An 18,857-nucleotide genomic window follows, 5' to 3' on the forward strand; every position below is an offset into this window, starting at 1 on the left:
GTGTCCTCCTGTTACCTAGAAATGCATGTGCCTGTCAGTGTGTATTGATGGGGAAGCTAGCTGTAAATCCAATAAAAATGTACAGCCACAGGAAGGGAATTACATTTGGAAATTTATTTATTTAACAATATTATACTACAGGATCATTTCTGTTTTGGAAACATAACAATTCAACAAAGTGAATTTGTAATTATTCATTAACATTGTGGATTCTCCCTTACATATATTCAGCAACACTTCGCAGATGTAAAATGTAATAAACATGAACTCATGGGACAAGGCTGTGTCGAGATATTGAAATGCATTATACACTCAGTGGACAGTTTATGTACACCCATCTAGTACCGAGTCAGACCCCCCTTTGCATCCAGAAAGCCGGAATTCTACAAGGTGTCAAACGTTCCACAGGGATGTTGGTCCATGCTGACATGAAGGCATCAGAGTTAATGTCGATTGGATGGCGGTACATTCATGCTGCGAACAGCCCGTGCCATCTCATCCCAAAGATGCTCTATTGAGTTTGGTCAGGAACAATGTTCAGATACGCTGTGGCAGTTGTTGCTCAATTGGTATCAAGGGACCTAACACATGGCAGGAAAACATTCCCCACACCAGCCTGTACCGATGACACTAGGCAGGATGGTCCATGGACTCTGCTACTTATGCCAAATCCTGTCTGCCATTAGCATGACACAACAGGAACCGGGTTTCTTCAGACCAGGCAATATTTTTTTCCACTCGTCAATTGTCCAGTGTTGGTGATCACGGCCCAATGAAGAGTTGTTAATAGCTGAAAGGAGCGGTGGTCTGCTGCAATAGCCCATCTGTGACAGGATAGCAGAGTTTTGCGTTCCGAGATTCCATTCTGCACACCACTGTTGTACTGCGCCATTGTTTGTGGCCCACCTGTTAGCTTGCACAATTCTTGCCATTCTCTTTAGACCTTACATCAACAAGCTGTTTCCGCCTACAGGACTGCCACTGACTGGATGTTTGTCGCCCCCATCGCGGCAAACCCTAGACATGTGTGTGTGTGTGTGTGTGTGTGTACAGCCACGCTCAAAGTCGCTTAGGTCACTCGTTTCGCCAATTCGAATGTTCAGTCGAACAGTAACTGAATGCCTCGATGCCACAGGAGGTTGGTGGGACCTTAATTGGGGAGGACAGGTTTGTGGTAATGCTGGAGGCATTAGTGGAACGGTATCAAATACATCAAACATGGCTTCCATGCGTTTGATACCATTCCAGTCGCTCGGTTCAGGCAATTATTACGAGCTGTCCTCCCCTCAGCAGCCTCCTGTGCTCGATGCCCGTCTGCTTGCTTTACAGTGTATATACACTAAGCCACGGCCACGTGACTGTCTGAAGGAGCGAGCTATTTTTGTGATCGGGACGGTATACCTAATAAACTGGCTGCTGAGTGTACAACTGCATTTCCTGAGAAGTTGGGATAAGAACATTAGTGCAAAATCAATAGTGCAGAAATACTTTTGATGTGCGTGTGAAATGGATAATCTATCCAGTATTTTTTTGTATATATATATATATATATATTAGATCTGGTTCAGTACTTTGATCTGCCTGTGGCCGGTATGTGAATAAGAATCAGGATCCTCCACCTTTCCTCCAGACAGTGAGTTGTCATGTACCATGGAATGGCCCTTCTCACAGATTCATCACAATCCACTGATGGTGTGAATTAAGCTGATCAGGAACCCACTATTCCCAATAACAAAGGCAAGAAGGGCAACCATTTTGAACCATGCATCCTGTGGGGGGAACAAATTGTCAAAAGTGCACAATATTATAGACTTTGCACCAATCTGTCATGACAGCCTTAATATCAAATGAGTAGCTAAAAACCAGCAGTTGATTTGGTTCTGGGTGCCAAGATTTGGGTTCCAGCAGTTGCTAGTAAATCCCATACATTTACTCCTGAACAATCAAATAGCATCTACAGGGTCTAATCAGACAAAGCTGACTTCATAAAAACATGTCCAAGAAAAGAGTTCATCTTAAAACTACATCTGGCTTCAAAGTTGAATTCTTACTGTTCTATACACTTCAAATTATTTAAAATCTTCAGAGATAAACCCTTAAATCTGTGCTTATGGACTTACCCAAGTGCTGTCCTCTGAGTCGTCAGCAAGAATCCGTTGCTGATCAGTGTCACTCGCTTTGGAAACAAAGTCACAAAATCCTAAAAAAAACAGGGAAAAAATTATTTACCTTGAAGGAATATAGCATATGGGCCATTTACACATATATTGCAGTCAGAAAGTATTCAGACTCCTTGACTTTCCACATGTTATATTACAACCTTATAAAATAGTTCTCCCCCTCAAATCTACACAACCCCATAATGGACAAAGCAAATACACGTTTATACATTCCAAATGTATACAGTATAAAAAAACTGAAACATAATTACAGTACATATGTTCTCAGAACTTTGTTGAAGCACCTTTGGCAGCGATTACAGTCTCAAGTCTTCTTGGGTAGGACACATGCTTTCTTCTGGAAAATGTGAAGTCCAAGATGGACAAAGGGGGTGTTGTTGGGGCTGTGTTTCTGGACCTAAGGTAGGCTTTTGATACTGTTAACCAAGAGATTCTCATCACAAAACTCATCCAACTTCCCCCGAAAGCCTAGAATCTTGTTAATCCAACTGCGGTCAGATTTAAAAAGGATTTACTGCGAAAGAATACGATGCAATTATCTGAGAACAAAGCACCATAAAAAGAAACTATTTCAACCAGCACAGGCGTAACAAAAAAACAAAAATCAAATTACAATGAAATAAATCATTTACCTTTAACAATCTTCCTGTTTGCAATCAGAATGCTCATTGTTAAACAATGGTCTTTTTGATGAAATCCATTTTTTATAGCCTAACACGAAACATTTTGTGAACCGCTTGTGAATTCTGTCTCATTCCATTTGATGACACATTCGATGTAAATACAAAGTGACTTTATCCAGTCATGTTTGGTTTCATTGCAATCAAACTGGTTTGTAACAACCAAACGTGGTCATTTCGCGGGACGTATTGACTGAAAGAAACCGATTTGAAGACAAGTAATGACATCCTTGTGCACCAATGATATGACCTCTGTTTCGTTGATTGACTAATTTAACCCAGTGACCACTGATAGTCTTGAAATCTAGCTGGGTCGATAGCCAATGAGCCGAGGTAAACAGCAATATGTAATGTTTGTGTTGGAAGACCAACCCATGTAGTAAACTCCAGCATAAAGAGGGTCATTCGCCATTGAATATTCATACCAGAAGGAGCCACGCATGTTACGCACAGCATTATTTTGGTAAAGCGCATCTTCAGCTATTTATACAGTATATCAAATCAGTATGGCGACTAAGTCAGGGAAAGCTAAATAAAGATGTACACAATTTTAGAAGAAAAATTGATCAGGAAAGTGAGACAGATTGTTGGAGGATGATTCATTTAGCGATTCCCAAATGGAGTAATATTTTTTTGAACCGAGAGGACATCGTTTTGGACTGATAAGTTCTCATGATAACGCAGTTGTTTGAAATATTATTATATATATTAATTGTGATTTAATTTTAGTAGCAATATATAAAAATGTAATGAAATGTGTAAAGTACACTTTAGCGGGACAGCTGTCGACAACATCCGGTGAAATTGGAGGGAGCGCAAATCAAATAAATAATCGTAATATTAAACATACAAGTATCTTATATCATTTAAAAGCTGAAATTCTTGTTAATCTAACTGATTTCTAAAAGGCTTTACAAAGAAAGCATACCATGCAATTGTCTGAGGACGGCGCCCCACATCAACATGTTTCTCAACCAGCACAGGCGTCACAAAATCACAAATAGCGATTAAATAAGTCACCTACTTTTGAAAATCTTCCTGTTTGCAATCCCAAGAGTCCCAGCTACAACATGGTCGTTTTGTTAGATAAAATCCTTCTTTATATCCCAAAAAGTCAATTTAGCTGGGACCAGCGATTTCAGTAATCCACTCGTTCAACATGCAGTCCAAAAAGCTACTGCTAAAATGTATCCAAACAAGTCAAATGACATCCATTTAATCCTCAGGTACCCTAAAATGTAAATAAACTATAATATTTCATACAAAAAGTAATATGTTCAATAGGAAAGTAAAAGGAGTAGTTGGCCGAAAGTGCTCTTTTTACTAAAACTCAATTCTTGCTCATTTTAAGAAACAAGCCTGAAACCTTGAACAAAGACTTGACATCTTGTGGAAGCCATAGGAATTGCAAACTGGGAGCTGGAATTACATAGGAACAATAGCTTTCCATAAGAGCCTGGGGCCTCAAATTCTGGTTGTTTTTTCACCTGCCATATCAATTCTGTTAGTCTCAGACATTATTTTAACAGTTGTGGAAACATGTGTTTCCTATATGAATATCCTGGCTTCTGGACCTGAGTAACAGGAAGTTCACTTTAAGAACGTCAGTCAGGCAGAAATTCAGGAAACTAGACCCTATCCCCTTTGCAAACGCCAAGCGGGTTGTCATGTGCCTTTTACTGGAGGAGTGAGTTCTGTCTGGCACTTTACCATAAAGGCTTGATTGGTGGAGTGCTGCAGAGATAGTTGTCCTTCTGGAAGGTTCTCCCATCTCCACAGAGGAAATCTGAAGCTCTGTCAGAGTGACGATTGGGTTCTTGGTCACCTCCTTGACCAAGGCCCTTCTCCCCTGATTGCTCAGTTTGGCTGGGCTGCCAGCTCTCGGAAGAGTCTTGGTGGTTCCAAACTTCTTCCATTTAAGGCCACTGTGTTCTTGGGGACCTTCAATCCTGCAGAAATTGTTTGGTACACTTCCCCTGATCTGTGCCTTGACACAATCCCCTTGGAGCTCTACGGACAATTCCTTCAACCTCATGGCTTGGTTTTTGCTCTGACATTGTTAACTGTGGGACCTTTATATAGACAGGTGTGCGCCTTTCCAAATCATGTCCAATCAATTGAATATACCACAGTTGGACTCCAATCAAGTTGTAGAAACATCAAGTATGATCAATGGAAACAGGATGCACCGGAGCGCAATTTCAAGTCTCATAGCAAAGGGTCTCAAGACTTCCCTTTTTTTATATATAAATTCTCAAACTTTTAAAAAAAAAATCCATTTCTGCTTTGTCATTATGGGGTATTGCGTGTAGATTGAGGGGGGGGGGCAATAATACAGGAATACATTTTAGAATAAGGCTGTAACATAACAAAATATGGAAAAAGTCAAGGGGTCTGAATACTTTCCGAATGCATTGTATAACCAGTTATGAAGGTTGAAATAAATGTGAGGATGTCTTAACTCGATACACACTAATCGTGTGAATAACTGCTCATTTCAAGAATTCAAAAAGTTGGCATATAGCAAGAAAGGAATGCATTTGCACATCAAAGTTGGATGAAAGATTCAACTTGTCACCTATAAAAATAACTTCTCACTGATGTCACAACTAATGGAGATCAACCGATTCCTTACGTGTTTTAATGTAGCCTTTTTTATGGAGCCCAAGAAGCACCCTCAAGAGAACGACCCATGCCAGGAACCCAGCGAGAACCACCAGGCGCCAGGAGTGAGGCAGGAGCACAGATTGCTGGCCCATCCCCAAAAACATGGCCGCCACTGCATCACAACAGGAAGAGTGTATCACATGATAAAGGATAAGGGTTTTCCCTGACCATGTGACCGGACCAGGAAAAACTCAGGGCCCAATGCTGCATTCACATGCTCGTCGGAAGTGGGAAACCTCCCAATGAGGAAGTTGTAAGTCCGATATGATTGTGGTCAAGTGCTTTAGAAGTCGGAACAATTAGCTAAAAAGTTAACTAGAAAAGATAGCTAACGTTGCTAATGATACAGTAAGCTAGTGTGACAATACTGTCAAACTATCTTAATTATCCACATGGATAAGCTTGTGAAACTGATTGGTTGTCATGTTTTAGTTGAAAAGGTGAGATGTCAGTGGTGAAACGAAACTCAGCCACTCAGGTAAAAACTAATCTTCACATGACTTGGAGGGTTGTTCAAGTAAAACGTTATATTTCTGTTGACTCCGACATTCCGTGAATGCACCACTAGTTATAGATAGGACCCTGAGCTTTTCCTGGTAAAGTCACATGGTCAGGAAAAAATCCTGGCCCAAAACAGGATTTACTTAATGGGAAGTGATCCTCAGCTAGCTACTCAGTAACAGTGACATTCAATAAGACAAAATTAGGACTTTGTATGTGTTAGGTTATTTAGCGTGACTATCAAATATGTACTAAAAGAACAGAAGAATTTCCAGAAGGTTGACTAACCAGCCATAATCTCAGCAACAGTGCCAGCTCCCCAATGCAGCCAATTAAACACCCACCTCCTGCACAGAAAGAACATCTCAGTGGTAGGAATACAGGCTAATAATAGAATAACACTTATTATATCACAGCCATGGAATGGATAGAGAAAACGGGGGCACCAGAGTCAATATACAATCCAGCCATTACTTGTATGGGTAATGGTAGCACTTAATTTGTTTTTAACCTATAACAAATGATTTTGATCATGGCAATGTACATATTTTCATTCAATATCACCAAATGTGTGTATTATAAACCGTTTAGCATGAGGTCTACGTAATAATGTTTACGAGCAGTTTAGCAAAGCATTTCCAGCATTAGAATCTTCCATTGCAGTATGGAGTACAGTTGGTAGTCAATTGGGCTTTACCTGGAGGAGTCAGGGGGAGGTCTGAGAGTGGCCATGATAGGCTGAAGGAGAGCCAGGGCTAGTACAGTACATCCCAGGTAGGGATGGGCCCCGGCATGCTGGAGACAGACACCAGAAAGACAAAATGGCTCTGTATTAAACACTAAAGCCCTCAATGCAAGCAAACTACCTAAATTGACCTAACTAATACACACCCACTGGACTCTACCCACACATACTTACACCCCAGCACACAGTCATATGTCCTTACACACATGCACTGATGTCACACAATTATCTGGCCTGTTGCCGAGTCATTTTACTCCTACCTATCTGTACATGGCTACCTCAGTTCTCGTACACTTTCACAGCGACTCAGTACTGGTACTCCCTGTATAGAGCCATGTTAATTTTTTAACTCGTTAGTTACTGTTTATTCCTTGTGTCTAGAAGTTGCACATTTTGGGGAATATTGAGGTGGAAACTTTGTGGGAATATATGCAAATTAATACAATTTAAAATGTAGATGTTCTTTGCATTGGATACATCTACCATATCATATGGAGACAGAAACAAACCTTTTACCTTATCATAAGTAGACGACTGCAAATTATTAAATCCTTCCAATAGAAATAACAATTTAGTTAGGAATTGAACTTTAATTAATTAAATGAGTTGACTCTTCATGAGATGATTTCACTGAACAGAAGAAAGGGATTGAGACTCCTCCCCTCCAGGAGACTGTCAAAAATGATACCAACACCACCCCAACGGGTGTTGCTGTGCAGCTTCAGTGTGGTGCTCTTATTCTTCTCACTTTGCTTGGTGAGGTAGATTGCTGCTACAACTTGATGACCCTTCACATACCTAACCATTTCCTTGGCTCTCTTTTAGAGTGTATCCATTGTTTTTAGTGCCATGGTGTCATTGAGGAGCAGATTCAACACATGGGCAGCACATCAAAATGGGTGTGATGTGAGGGTAAGACTCCACTTTAGACCAAGCAGCCTTCATGGTCGCAGCATTGTCAGTCACCAGAGAAAATACCTTCTTGGTCCAAGGTCATTGAGGAATGCCTTCAGCTCATCTGCAATGTAGAGACCGGTGTGTCGGTTGTCCCTTGTCTGTGCTCTTGTAGAATACTGGCTGAGATGGAGTTAATTATTCCTTGCCCAGGAACATTCAACCACCCATCAGAGATTGCAATACAGTCTGCTTTCTTGATGATTTGCTTTCCTTCACTTGAACTCTGCATCCAACAAATGAGTAGATAAAGCATGTCTGGTTGGAGGGGTGTATGCTGGGCAAAGAACATTCAGAAATCTCTTCCAATACACATTGCCTGTGAGCAGCAGAGGTGAAGCAGTTGCATTCACAGCTCGAGCAAGACATGCATCAGGACTTCTGACTACGTTCCTCCATCGAGTCAATAATTTTTTTTTTTTTTTTTTAAGATTTGGTTGAATCGGTCCATGACAGTTACATTATAGTTAGGCACTCAAAATATCCTCATCAAACAACAAGATGCAATGCCCTCTGCTGGCTAAACAAGGTTAAGGCAGTGTATAACATCGCAGGTGTGAGGCAGAATAAGAGGGATTTTGTGTGTGCTAATGCTTACTAGCTTACCTTACTCCAACCTCCTCTGTAGATGAAGGGAAGAGTGAAGGCCACACAGGTAAGCAGCACTGTTAATATCATCAGCCCTCGATGCACCTGGACAAACACAGGACACGTTGATGCTTATCACCTTCAAGCAGTGACATATGTACAGACAACCTTCAGTTTCTTTCACATACCTGGAACCAAATTCTCTGACCAAACAATGTTCTCTCTGGCCAATCAGGCTTGAAGTAGCTGGCTATGAAAGTACCCGTGCTTCCAGCCAACATCCAGGCAATTAACATCAGTACGCCTGATATTACAAAAGAGATAGCAGGTATTACAGATGGGAATCAGAGCAACACTTTTAGAGGAGCCATAAGCATTCATAAATCAAGTTGTAAAATGCTGCATGTATCAAATTGTGGACACGTCTGACATGACATATTGACTTGGTATTGCGCACAGAGCTAAATGTTGGTTTTATGTAGTTACAGAATTCTACATTTGTTTGCCTATCATTTTTCAGTCTCCAGTCCACTCACTGTGAACTTTCATGAGAAGTGGTGATCGAGAGCCATTGAGAATCTCTGCTGGGCCGTTGATGACCGACTGCTGTGAGGATATGAGGGGTTGGCGGTCATGCCTGTTCACCTCGCCTCAAAACAATGGTTCGAGAGAGACAAGTTAGCAGCAAGTCATTTACAGTAGCTACAGGCTTCTCATATGGGTAATGTGTCACCATGAGTGACAGAGGTCAGTGAAGGTGACATCCCACTGGGAACACTTAAGGTTGAATCAATATGGTTTCCATGTCATTTCAATGAAATTAAGTTATACCAACGTGGAATTGACATCTGTGCTCAGTGGGATATAACGGGGGAGACGCCATCTATAGAAATATTGCCTACAGTTAAAAGGCTGCACGCTATTGTGTGCATAATACAAAGTCACTTCAGAGCCAGCGTTAAACTCGTTGCCTCTCGACCCTCAACCTTATCTAGTGTCATAAACAGGTCATTATGGTGAAAAGCATTTCCTTTTTCTTCACAATGCACCTAAAATGATTAAGTTGTGTGTGTGTGTATATATATACACACAGAATTGATTTGACATTTACTGTCATGGTAGTCAGTTGCGGAAGCGTGGGTGTCATTAAAAATGTGAAATAAATATTTGTTATGAGACTTTGCTGAGGGCAATAACACCAGCCAACCTCATAAACCACAAAATCCTTGACCTGAGTCGACAGAAAACACTGACGTGACATTTTTGTGAGCTAGGCGATAACTAGAGTAAAGTCAGGGAGCTTAGATCCTAAAGAACCAGATCTGAAGTTGCATTTATATTTTATGATAAAGTGTAAAAGATATGTATATGTATGCAAAAGACAATCTGCTAATGGATGTAATAAAGGAAACAATTTGCAATTACAGCCCTTCCTTGTACAGTAATTAGAGAGCTATTAAAATGTGTGGAAGACCTTTCCAGTACCCCAACACACTACTACAATAAAAACTATCACTATCAAAATTTAACATTTTTTAAATTTATTTTGTGTCAGCATCCAGCAGTGATCAGCTGGTGGTTGCATAGTAAAGGTGTCACTAGCTCAAATTCTAATTGAACTGGCACCAGTTGTGAAAATGGGCTGTGCTGGCCCAGGTTTCCACCGAACAAGCGCAAATTTGAGAATTCCATTTGAACAGCTCGAATTTGGCCCTAATTTTAAGTGCCAATGGAAACAGGGCTTAAGAGGTTTACAATAAAACTATCACAGGTCTATCTATACCTGTGTGCTCAAATCTGATCAATATGATTTTTGCATTCTGCCCTTTGTTGTTGGTAACCATATTGGACATCTTATTGGACAGGTACAAAACCATACCATGATTGTATATCATATTGCAACTCACCGTTTTCAGCTTCACCGTATGCCATGAACAGGTAGTACTGTGCGTCCAGGCTAAACCGGGTCGGGTCCTGTGGGACAAGAACTTGTCGACGAAACTGACACTGAATGACTCCATCCGCCAATCTCCAGGCCACATCTGTAAGAACATTCTATAGGAAAAGGAAATAATGGCATGTCTATAGCTATCTGCCAATCCTTAACTTTGAGTCCCATGCAGGAAAAGCTTGACTAGAATAGCTTGCTGAACTTTGTGTTTGTTGCATTTCTTATGCTAATAAACTACTCAAAAGAGGGACGCAACATCTTGTTTGCTGAATGTTAACAGCAGCCAATAGAAGTCACCTGTAGTTTGAAAGAGCGAACGCACGATGGCGGTAAGCTATAGCCGGTTTTGGCGGGAAATACCGTGTTACCTGGGACAAAAGGGATTTATTCTCTGGATGGAACACTTGTAAAATATTGAACCCTAGCAGGTGGGTCTATAGAAGAGACAATTCAAGTCATATACTGTGGAGTTTCACCTCAGAGGCCTCCTGTGGGTAGGACCTTCCTTTCACATAAGCTGCGCTCACATCCACCAAGCTGTCATCCCTCACACATAGGTACATGTCATCATCCCCCTATCAACAGAATAAGGAAGGAAGAGCATACTGTTACAGCCAAATGCTACAGTACCTTATCTAGCAAGTTATCAACCAATGCTAACTTACCATCCATGTGTCATGGGAGAGGGCGAAGGCAATGTAGCCATCTGAGGGCCCACTGAGCTCAAACACCACAGTCTGACCCTTGGGGGCAAACGACAGGAAGAAGCACGATGGATCTTTTTCCGGGTCACATCCCACTGGGTCCAACAGGCAGGACTTCTGTTGGCCACAGCCCACTGAGCTGAACTGAGACAGGAGAGGGATTCAAGAAAGGAGACAGTGAGAGAAACCGACAGAGCATGAATGGGGGGGTTCTGTACCAAAACATACAGTAATGTACACTGTTTATATTCCATTACACAGTGCTTTCAGAAAGCATTCAGAACCCTTCCTCCACATTTTGTTATGTTACAGCCTTATTGTAAAATGGATTAAATAAACATTTCTCAATCTACACACTACCCCATTTAAACATTTACATAATTTCACACCCTTTGCCATGAGACTTGAAATAGTGTTCAGGTGCATCCTGTTTCCATTGATCATCCTTGAGACTTTTTGGCCGATACCTGATATTTCCATTGCCACCCCCCAAAAAAATGATACCGATATTTAAAATTCTGCAACCTTTAAGCATTCTATAGTTACCTACAAAGCTGTACAGCGCAATATGAATGTCAGTACACAGAATAGGCTGACTGGAGAGGTGATATCACAGTCATGCGATAATATTTGCGTAAACTCTTCAGTTGTGTTCTGTGGGTGTCACAGAGTAGACTGATACACCATTTCATTGCTTCACATTCCAACCTTGTCTAAATATGGCATGATTCCACTAACTGTATACCACACTTTCAAAGAGGTACTTTTAATTTTGAAGCAAACTGCAACTTCCACTATTGTGCCTAATCCTTATTGTGGCTAGCTTCTCAACAGATAACCCAGTCTGGTCAAGTCTCACTAGCCAGATGAAGCTAGCTTGCTACTTTAATGTTAGCTTTGGGCAACAGGGTTAAGTAGCTGGCTAGCTATTTATTTTCATGAACTGAAGTTGTTCCGCCTATTGAAATTGAACAAGTAGCTACCTAGCTAATACTTACAAGGATTCCTAAATCATTGCTAAGAACAGTGAAAATGACTGCAGTTTCTACTAGTCATTGTTTTCAGGCTGGTTGTATTGGTGCTAACTAGGTACTAATAATGCTTTCCAACCAACACTATTGTAAACACAATTTGTGGCCGGTGTTTGCAGACTCCTGGACAGCTTTGACAGTGCTACTGATCACAGTGGTGGCACTTGGCTTGCACGTGCAAATTCCAGATCCATATTGACAGTGCAAACCAAGCCATGAAATCTAAGGAATTAGCCATAGAGCTCCAAGATAGGATTTTGTCAAGGCACAGATCTGAAGGGAACCAAAACATTTGACAGCCCGCTTGGAGTTTGCCAAATGGCACCTAAAGGACTAAGACCATAAGAAACAAGATTCTGGTCTGATGAGAAGCCAAGATTGAACTCTTTGGCCTGAATGCCAAGCGTCACATCTGGAGGAAACCTGGCACCACCCCTACGGTGAAGCATGGTGGTGGCAGCATCATGGTGTGGGAATGTTTTTCAGTATCAGGGACTGGGAGACTAGTCAGGTTAAGGGGGAAAAAAAATCAAGGGACCAAAGCAGAGAAATCCTTGATGAAAACCTGCTCCAGAGCGCTCAGAACCCCAGACTGGGGAAAAGGGTCACCTTCCAACAGGACAATGACCCTAAGCACACAACCAAGACAACGCAGGAGTGGCTTCAGGGACAGGTCTCTGAATGTCCCTGAGTGGCTCAGCCAGAGCCTGGACTTGCGCCTGATCTAAGATCTCTGGAGGGACCTGAAAATAGCCGTGAAGTGACGCTCCCCATCCAACCTGACAGAGCTGGAGGGGAAAAACTCCCCAAATACAGATGTGCCAAGCTTGTAGCGTCATACCCAAGAAGACTTGAGGCTGTAATCACTGGTGCTTTAACAAGGACCTGGGTAAAGCGTCTGAACACTTATGTAAAATGTGACATTCAGTTAGTTAAAAAAAAATACATTTTCTAAAATGTCTAAACCTATATCTGCTTTGTCATTATGGGGTACTGTATGTACAGTGATGATGAAAAAACAATTTAATTCATTTTAGAATAAGGCTGTAACGTAACAAAATGTAGATCGTCTCAAGGGGTATGAATACATTCCGGATGCACTGTATGACTTACTGGTCTGGGCAACACAGAGGGAGTTGTCGTCTTTATGGTAGTGGAAGGTGTGGTGGGTTTAGGTGGGATGGGAGTTACCCCACTCTGAGACACAACAGGACCAGGGATTTTCACCCAGAAAGTCTTGTAATGAGCCACTACGGTCACACTTAATTCAGAAACACAAATGCATTGTTAACTGTACACTCAGGATATATATTTTTTGCTGTAGATTGTAAATGACCATAGCATGTCATGGAAATTCATGTGTGAGAAAGGGAATGCAGATGGACTCTAAACACTCACAGAAATTTGACAGCGTCGGGTGAGTTTTGGGGAGCTTTCCAGATTACCACGATTTGTGTCTGTCTGGCATCACTTGTGTGACTGACAGCTGAATCCTAAATAGCAACACAAATTTTAAACTATAATAAATTGCAAGAAATGTAGCGTATTGAGCCCATGTGTAACCGGAGGTCATTGTAAAGGACTCATTCCGAGCCAAATGAAAATAAATGCATTTGCATAAAGGTAAGTAGGCCTACCGGAGTGTGGCCACATTGCAACAGTTGTGTGGTTTTAGGATTGGTCAGGATGAAGGAGCCGACAGCGTCAGTGTCCGGATTGGATGCATTCCGAGCCTCGAGCAGGAATCCCTCGAAGTATGTTGTTCCAGATATGGTAACTAGGGACATTATATGACAGTGTAGGAGTGTGCTTCTGTTGTACCCAGAACAAGTCAATGCCAACTGAATAAAATGCTGATAAAAGGGGACGGATGTCTAGTCCTCTGGATTATTCACATCCTCTTTTGATCCTAGCATGTTACTGTTCAGATTATTGTGCACAAGAGCTCTAGGAAAAACAGACGATGGGAAATGTATTGACAAACCTCTACTTCTGTTTGGAAACACCCTGAAAACCCTGATTACATTGGAGTTAAACAATTTAAGAAGCTTTCTATTCCCATCGTCTGAATATATTCCTCTTGTATTAACAAACTGTTGTCATTACCTTGGATGTAATCTCCAGAACTGAATTCAGTGACATTGACAGCCAGAGTGTAGGGAGGTTGGGTGGTATTGGGGGCATGGCCATGTTTTGGCATCATACTCCCGCAGGCTTCAGTCACTTTTCCATTGGAGAAGGCGTCAACTGATGTCAAACAAAGAGTCTGAACTAACAGCTGGATGGTCCATAGCCTCCCACCCATCTAAAAAAGACAAAATAAAACCCTCTAATACTACACACCCTTGAAGGCAAGCACATGATCAATGGCTATATCAATAACCATTATTACCACCTACAAATGTACCACTTGCAGATACACTACATGACCAAAAGTATGTAGACACCTGCTCGTCGAACATCTTATTCCAAAATCATGGGGGTTAATATGGAGTTGGTCCCCCTTTGGCTGCTATTACAGCCTCCGTTCTTCTGTGAAGGCTTGCCACTAGATTTTAGAATATTGCTGTGGGGACTTGTGTCCATTCAACAACAGCACTTGTGAGGTCTGTCACTGATGTTGCGAGATTAGGTCTGGCTCACAGTCGATGTTCCAATTCATCCCCAAAGGTGTTTCACGGGTTTGAGGTCAGGGCTCTGTCCAAGCCAGTCAAGTTATCCCACACCGCTCTCAACAAAACATCTCTGTATGGACCTCGCTTTGTGCACAGGGGCATTGTCATGCTGAAACAGGAACTGGCCTTCCCCAAACTGTTGCCACAAAGTTGGAAGCACAGAAGCATCTAGAATGTCATCGTGGGCTGTTGCGTTAAGATTTCCCTTCACTGGAACTAAAGGGCCTAGCCCGAAACATGAAACAGCCCCAGACCATTATTACTCCTTCACCAAACCTTAAGTTGGCACTATGCATTGGGGTAGGTACCGTTCCTGTCAGCAATGAGTGTGGCTGAAATAGCCAAATCCACTAATTTGAAGGGGTGTCCTTATACTTTTGCATATATAGTGTATTTCTCAGTTAGGCTCTTGAATGTGCCACATGCTAAGACAGTGAAAGTTAACAGACATAGCATTGAGCAAACCAATGAAAAATACTATTCTAGCAGTAAGCTTTAAGTAATCCAAATAAAGCATGTGGTCATTTCAAACCAATGGAAGACAGTATGGGAACTGACGAACTAGGACAAAAGACAGTTTAAAGGACATATCTCGGACCATGTACTCACCTCCAGCATACTTTACTGCTTGCGAAAAAGATAGTATGTGTTTTATTGCCTGAGCAAGGCTTTTTAAAGCTCATGCCCTGGGCGGTTCTTCCTCAAATGTGGGCTTGCCTTGTATGGGAAGAGGCATGGCTTACATAGTGTGAGTACCGGTCTCTTTAACTAACATTCCACTTGCCACTCCTTGTCATTGCCAAAGAGAAGGGCTTTTCTGCAATCTCAATGTTCAAGTTATGCGCTGGATTAGAGCAGAGTTGCTCATTGGTTGTTGGAAATTGTGACGACCCTCCCACTCTGTCTGCCGAATTCTTTCTCTTTGCTCTTGTTTTCCTTAATAGGATGTCGGTGGGTGGAGCCGGGAGGGTCGTCAGCGAAATGGGACACACCTGGGCCCGGGTGTGTACCAGGATAAATACACCTCTTCCCCATTCATAGAGGATAACAGCTTCACCACAGCAGATGAATCGGCTACAGATAGTCCAAAACATGACAATAAAAATGGCTTAGAGACTAAAATACTAAAATACATCAGCAATCACTACGTTAACAGCATATCTGGACTGACCTCAATCAACAATAGAGAGTCAATCATTGGCCAGAAGTTCATCAACAGAGCCACTCACAACCCATCACTGAAGGGAGCCGTGGGACAGACCACATGGACCACAGATACACATGTCCATAATGCTGAAACTGACCTAGAAGAGAGGAAAGGGGAGAAAGGAGAAGAAAAAAATATATATTAAAAAATTCAGGAAAAATAATACTAATTTCAAAAAAGGAAAAAATAAACTTTTAAAAAAAATAATAAAATCAATTGTGTGTATATGAAAGTGTGTAGATATATGTGAATGCACCCCCACCCCTCTTCCCCTGCACAGTTGTGAGCTATAATTTTAATGACGTTTTTATTATTTTTTATTATTATTATTTAAAAATTAAAAATAAATATTTTTTAAAGTAAACACCGCAAATTCCTGTCGGGAAAAGAAAAAGGTGAAACTAATCTACGCCTGTTCTGATAAAAACCTTAGGGCATCTAGCCTCGGGGGATGCCTTGCTTGACCACGCGCTCCTTCCTTGCTCCTGGCCTGCCCTGCCTCTTCCACCAATCCATTTGTTTCTTATGGACAGAAAAGAGCGGAAGCTCTGAGCTGTCCGATCAGGTCCGTTGTTTACTGAGCATTGAGGAGACTCTCTCCATGCAGACACAGATTTTGGTTGTGGCATTTTTGTGGCGTTTTTGTGGCTGTTTTTGGTTGTTTGTGGTTGTTTGCGTTGGCACCTTTCAACACCCCTCATCATCACATTTATGCACTCAACCACTCACTTACACTACTGATTACTGACTACACACACACACCATTGTTAATTATATTTAGTTTACTTTAGTTAAATAAATATATTTTTGTTATTCTCTACCTCCATGTTGTCTCCTTGTTTGTTACGTGCTTTGAGCCGGTTCGTGACAGAAATAATATTAACATTTGTTGAGCCTCAAATAGAATTAGAATGTATAACAAAGTTTAAAAAACTCATATATAGATGTTAGCTAGGCCCGTTTTGTGGTTGGAATTATTGTTTGAGAATTTAGGCATGAGCTATCAACTTTTGACAGACTGGCTTCACAGAGTTTATAAACTCATTACTAAACAACTGTACTATCTTCACTGGTTTCTTCTGGACGAACAAAAAACGTTCCCAAATGTGCATAATTGTGATTGGAGGATAGCTGTGAGGGTGATCAAATCCGGAACGAATCCTCTGTTCTCCTCGAGTTTATTAATGATAGAATGTTCATAACTGAAGATTGGCAGTAAAGCCAGTCTCTTAATAATTAATAATAAGACTCTAGGGGCAGTATTTCATTTTTGGATAAAAAGACGTGCCCGTTTTAAGCGCAATATTTTGTCACGAAAAGATGCTCGACTATGCATGGAATTGATAGCTTTGGAAAGAAAACACTCTGACGTTTCCAGAACTGCAAAGATTTTCACTGTGAGTGCCCTAGAACAAAAGCTTCAGGCAAAACCAAGATGTTTCTGCAACCAGGAAATGAACAGGATTTCCGAAGCTACGTTTTGCATTGTCTCCTTATATGGCTGTGAATGCGCCAGGAATGAGCCTACCCTTTCTATCGTTTCCCCAAGGGTTCTGCAGCATTGTGACGTATTTGCAGGCATATCATTGGAAGATTGACCATAAAAGACTACATTTGCCAAGTGTCCGCACGGTGTCCTGCGTGGAAATTGGTGCGCAAAACTCAGCTGCTGGTATTTTTCCATGGGATTCTGAGAAAAACCATGCTTCCACGAACGGCATATCAATGAAGAGATATTTGACAAAACACATTGAGGATTGATTCAAACAAAGTTTGCCATTGTTTCGGTCGATATTATGGAGTTAATTCGGAAAAAAAGTTTGACGTTTAGGTGACTGAATTTTCGGTTCGTTTCGGTAGCCAAATGTGTAGTAACAAAACAGAGCGATTTGTCCTACACAAAGAATCTTTCAGGAAAAACTGGACATCTGCTATGTAACTGAGAGTCTCCTCATTGAAACATCTGAAGTTCTTCAAAGGTAAATTATTTTATTTGATTGCTTTGCTGGTTTTTGTGAATATGTTCTGTGCTAAATGCTACGCTAAATGCTAAACTAGCTATCAACACTCACACAAATTATTGATTTTCTATGGTTCAAAAGCATATTTTGAAAATCTGAGATGACAGTGTTGTTAAGAAAAGGCTAAGCTTGAGAACAGGCATATTTATTTCATTTCATTTGCGATTTTCAGAAATCGTTAACGTTGCGTTATGGTAATGAGCTTGAGCAGTAGTCACGATCCCGGATCCGGGATGGGGAGTTCTAAGAGCACATGACATGGAGTACAGGGAGTGGATTAGCTAAAGCCTTTAATGCATAGAAAGTATTTGCATCATCAATAATCAGATTTAAAACCATGGTTATACCTATGCGATTAAATATTTGGTTGTTGATTGACTAACTGCAGTATAATCATGGTTTTGGATGACCTCATCTGATGCAGTAATGTGATGCCGTACTGTATCAACCAGGTTCTTGGGTAGGGCAGAGTCAATGGAGACCTGAACTAGGTAATGGATATGGAACACAACACATACAGGATAATCACACAAAATATATATTATTGATTAATCTAACAAGGATGTATGCTGTCGGGCTTGTAATATTGCCATTTACCACAAAACGCAGATCTCAAAATAAAATTACAATTACAATTTGAAGAAATGTTGACTCGACATACACTCCCTGGTGCATTTATTTGGACAGTGAAGCGAAAACGTTTAATTTGGCTCTATACTCCAGCGTTTTGGATTTGAGATCAATTGTTGTATGCGAGGCAACAGTACAGGAAGTCACCTTTTATTTTAGGTTTAGAAATGAAAGCACTTTATGCATCTAGTCCCCCAATTTAAACGAGTTACAGATGCACAAAGACCATGCCCTCAAAACGAAACGGTTACAATTATTTTCATGGTAGCACCCACATTCATTTAGAAGTGTTCAGAAACATATGCTATTCTTATTTACAATAA

General features: G+C 41.1%; 1 protein-coding gene across 1 annotated transcript; it reads right to left on the minus strand.

The window, feature by feature from the left end:
• Window positions 1-99: 99 nt before the first annotated feature.
• On the minus strand, window positions 100-15,477 carry frrs1a (ferric-chelate reductase 1a). Its single transcript, XM_035800274.2, has 16 exons — window positions 15,286-15,477; window positions 14,108-14,306; window positions 13,639-13,778; window positions 13,400-13,494; window positions 13,115-13,262; window positions 10,932-11,114; window positions 10,743-10,841; window positions 10,223-10,370; window positions 8,852-8,965; window positions 8,504-8,619; window positions 8,334-8,420; window positions 6,726-6,823; window positions 6,317-6,375; window positions 5,496-5,639; window positions 2,121-2,200; window positions 100-1,769 (listed from the first exon to the last, which is right to left on the minus strand). Exons 1-16 carry the CDS (start codon window positions 15,292-15,294, stop codon window positions 1,677-1,679), a joined length of 1,812 nt encoding a protein of 603 aa, XP_035656167.1. The 5' UTR covers window positions 15,295-15,477; the 3' UTR covers window positions 100-1,676.
• Window positions 15,478-18,857: the final 3,380 nt, after the last annotated feature.

This window comes from Oncorhynchus keta, chromosome 23 (genome assembly GCF_023373465.1).
Source record: "Oncorhynchus keta strain PuntledgeMale-10-30-2019 chromosome 23, Oket_V2, whole genome shotgun sequence".
In the NCBI taxonomy this organism is placed as follows: Eukaryota; Metazoa; Chordata; class Actinopteri; order Salmoniformes; family Salmonidae; genus Oncorhynchus; species Oncorhynchus keta.

Bases quoted from the DNA above. Each gene is read 5' to 3' on its own strand.
- frrs1a (XM_035800274.2), bottom strand. The intron at 13,779-14,107 runs GTAATGACAACA...TAATGTCCCTAG, and splicing joins TTCTGGAGATTACATCCAAG to TTACCATATCTGGAACAACA. The intron at 8,620-8,851 runs GTGAGTGGACTG...TTGTAATATCAG, and splicing joins ACTTCTCATGAAAGTTCACA to GCGTACTGATGTTAATTGCC.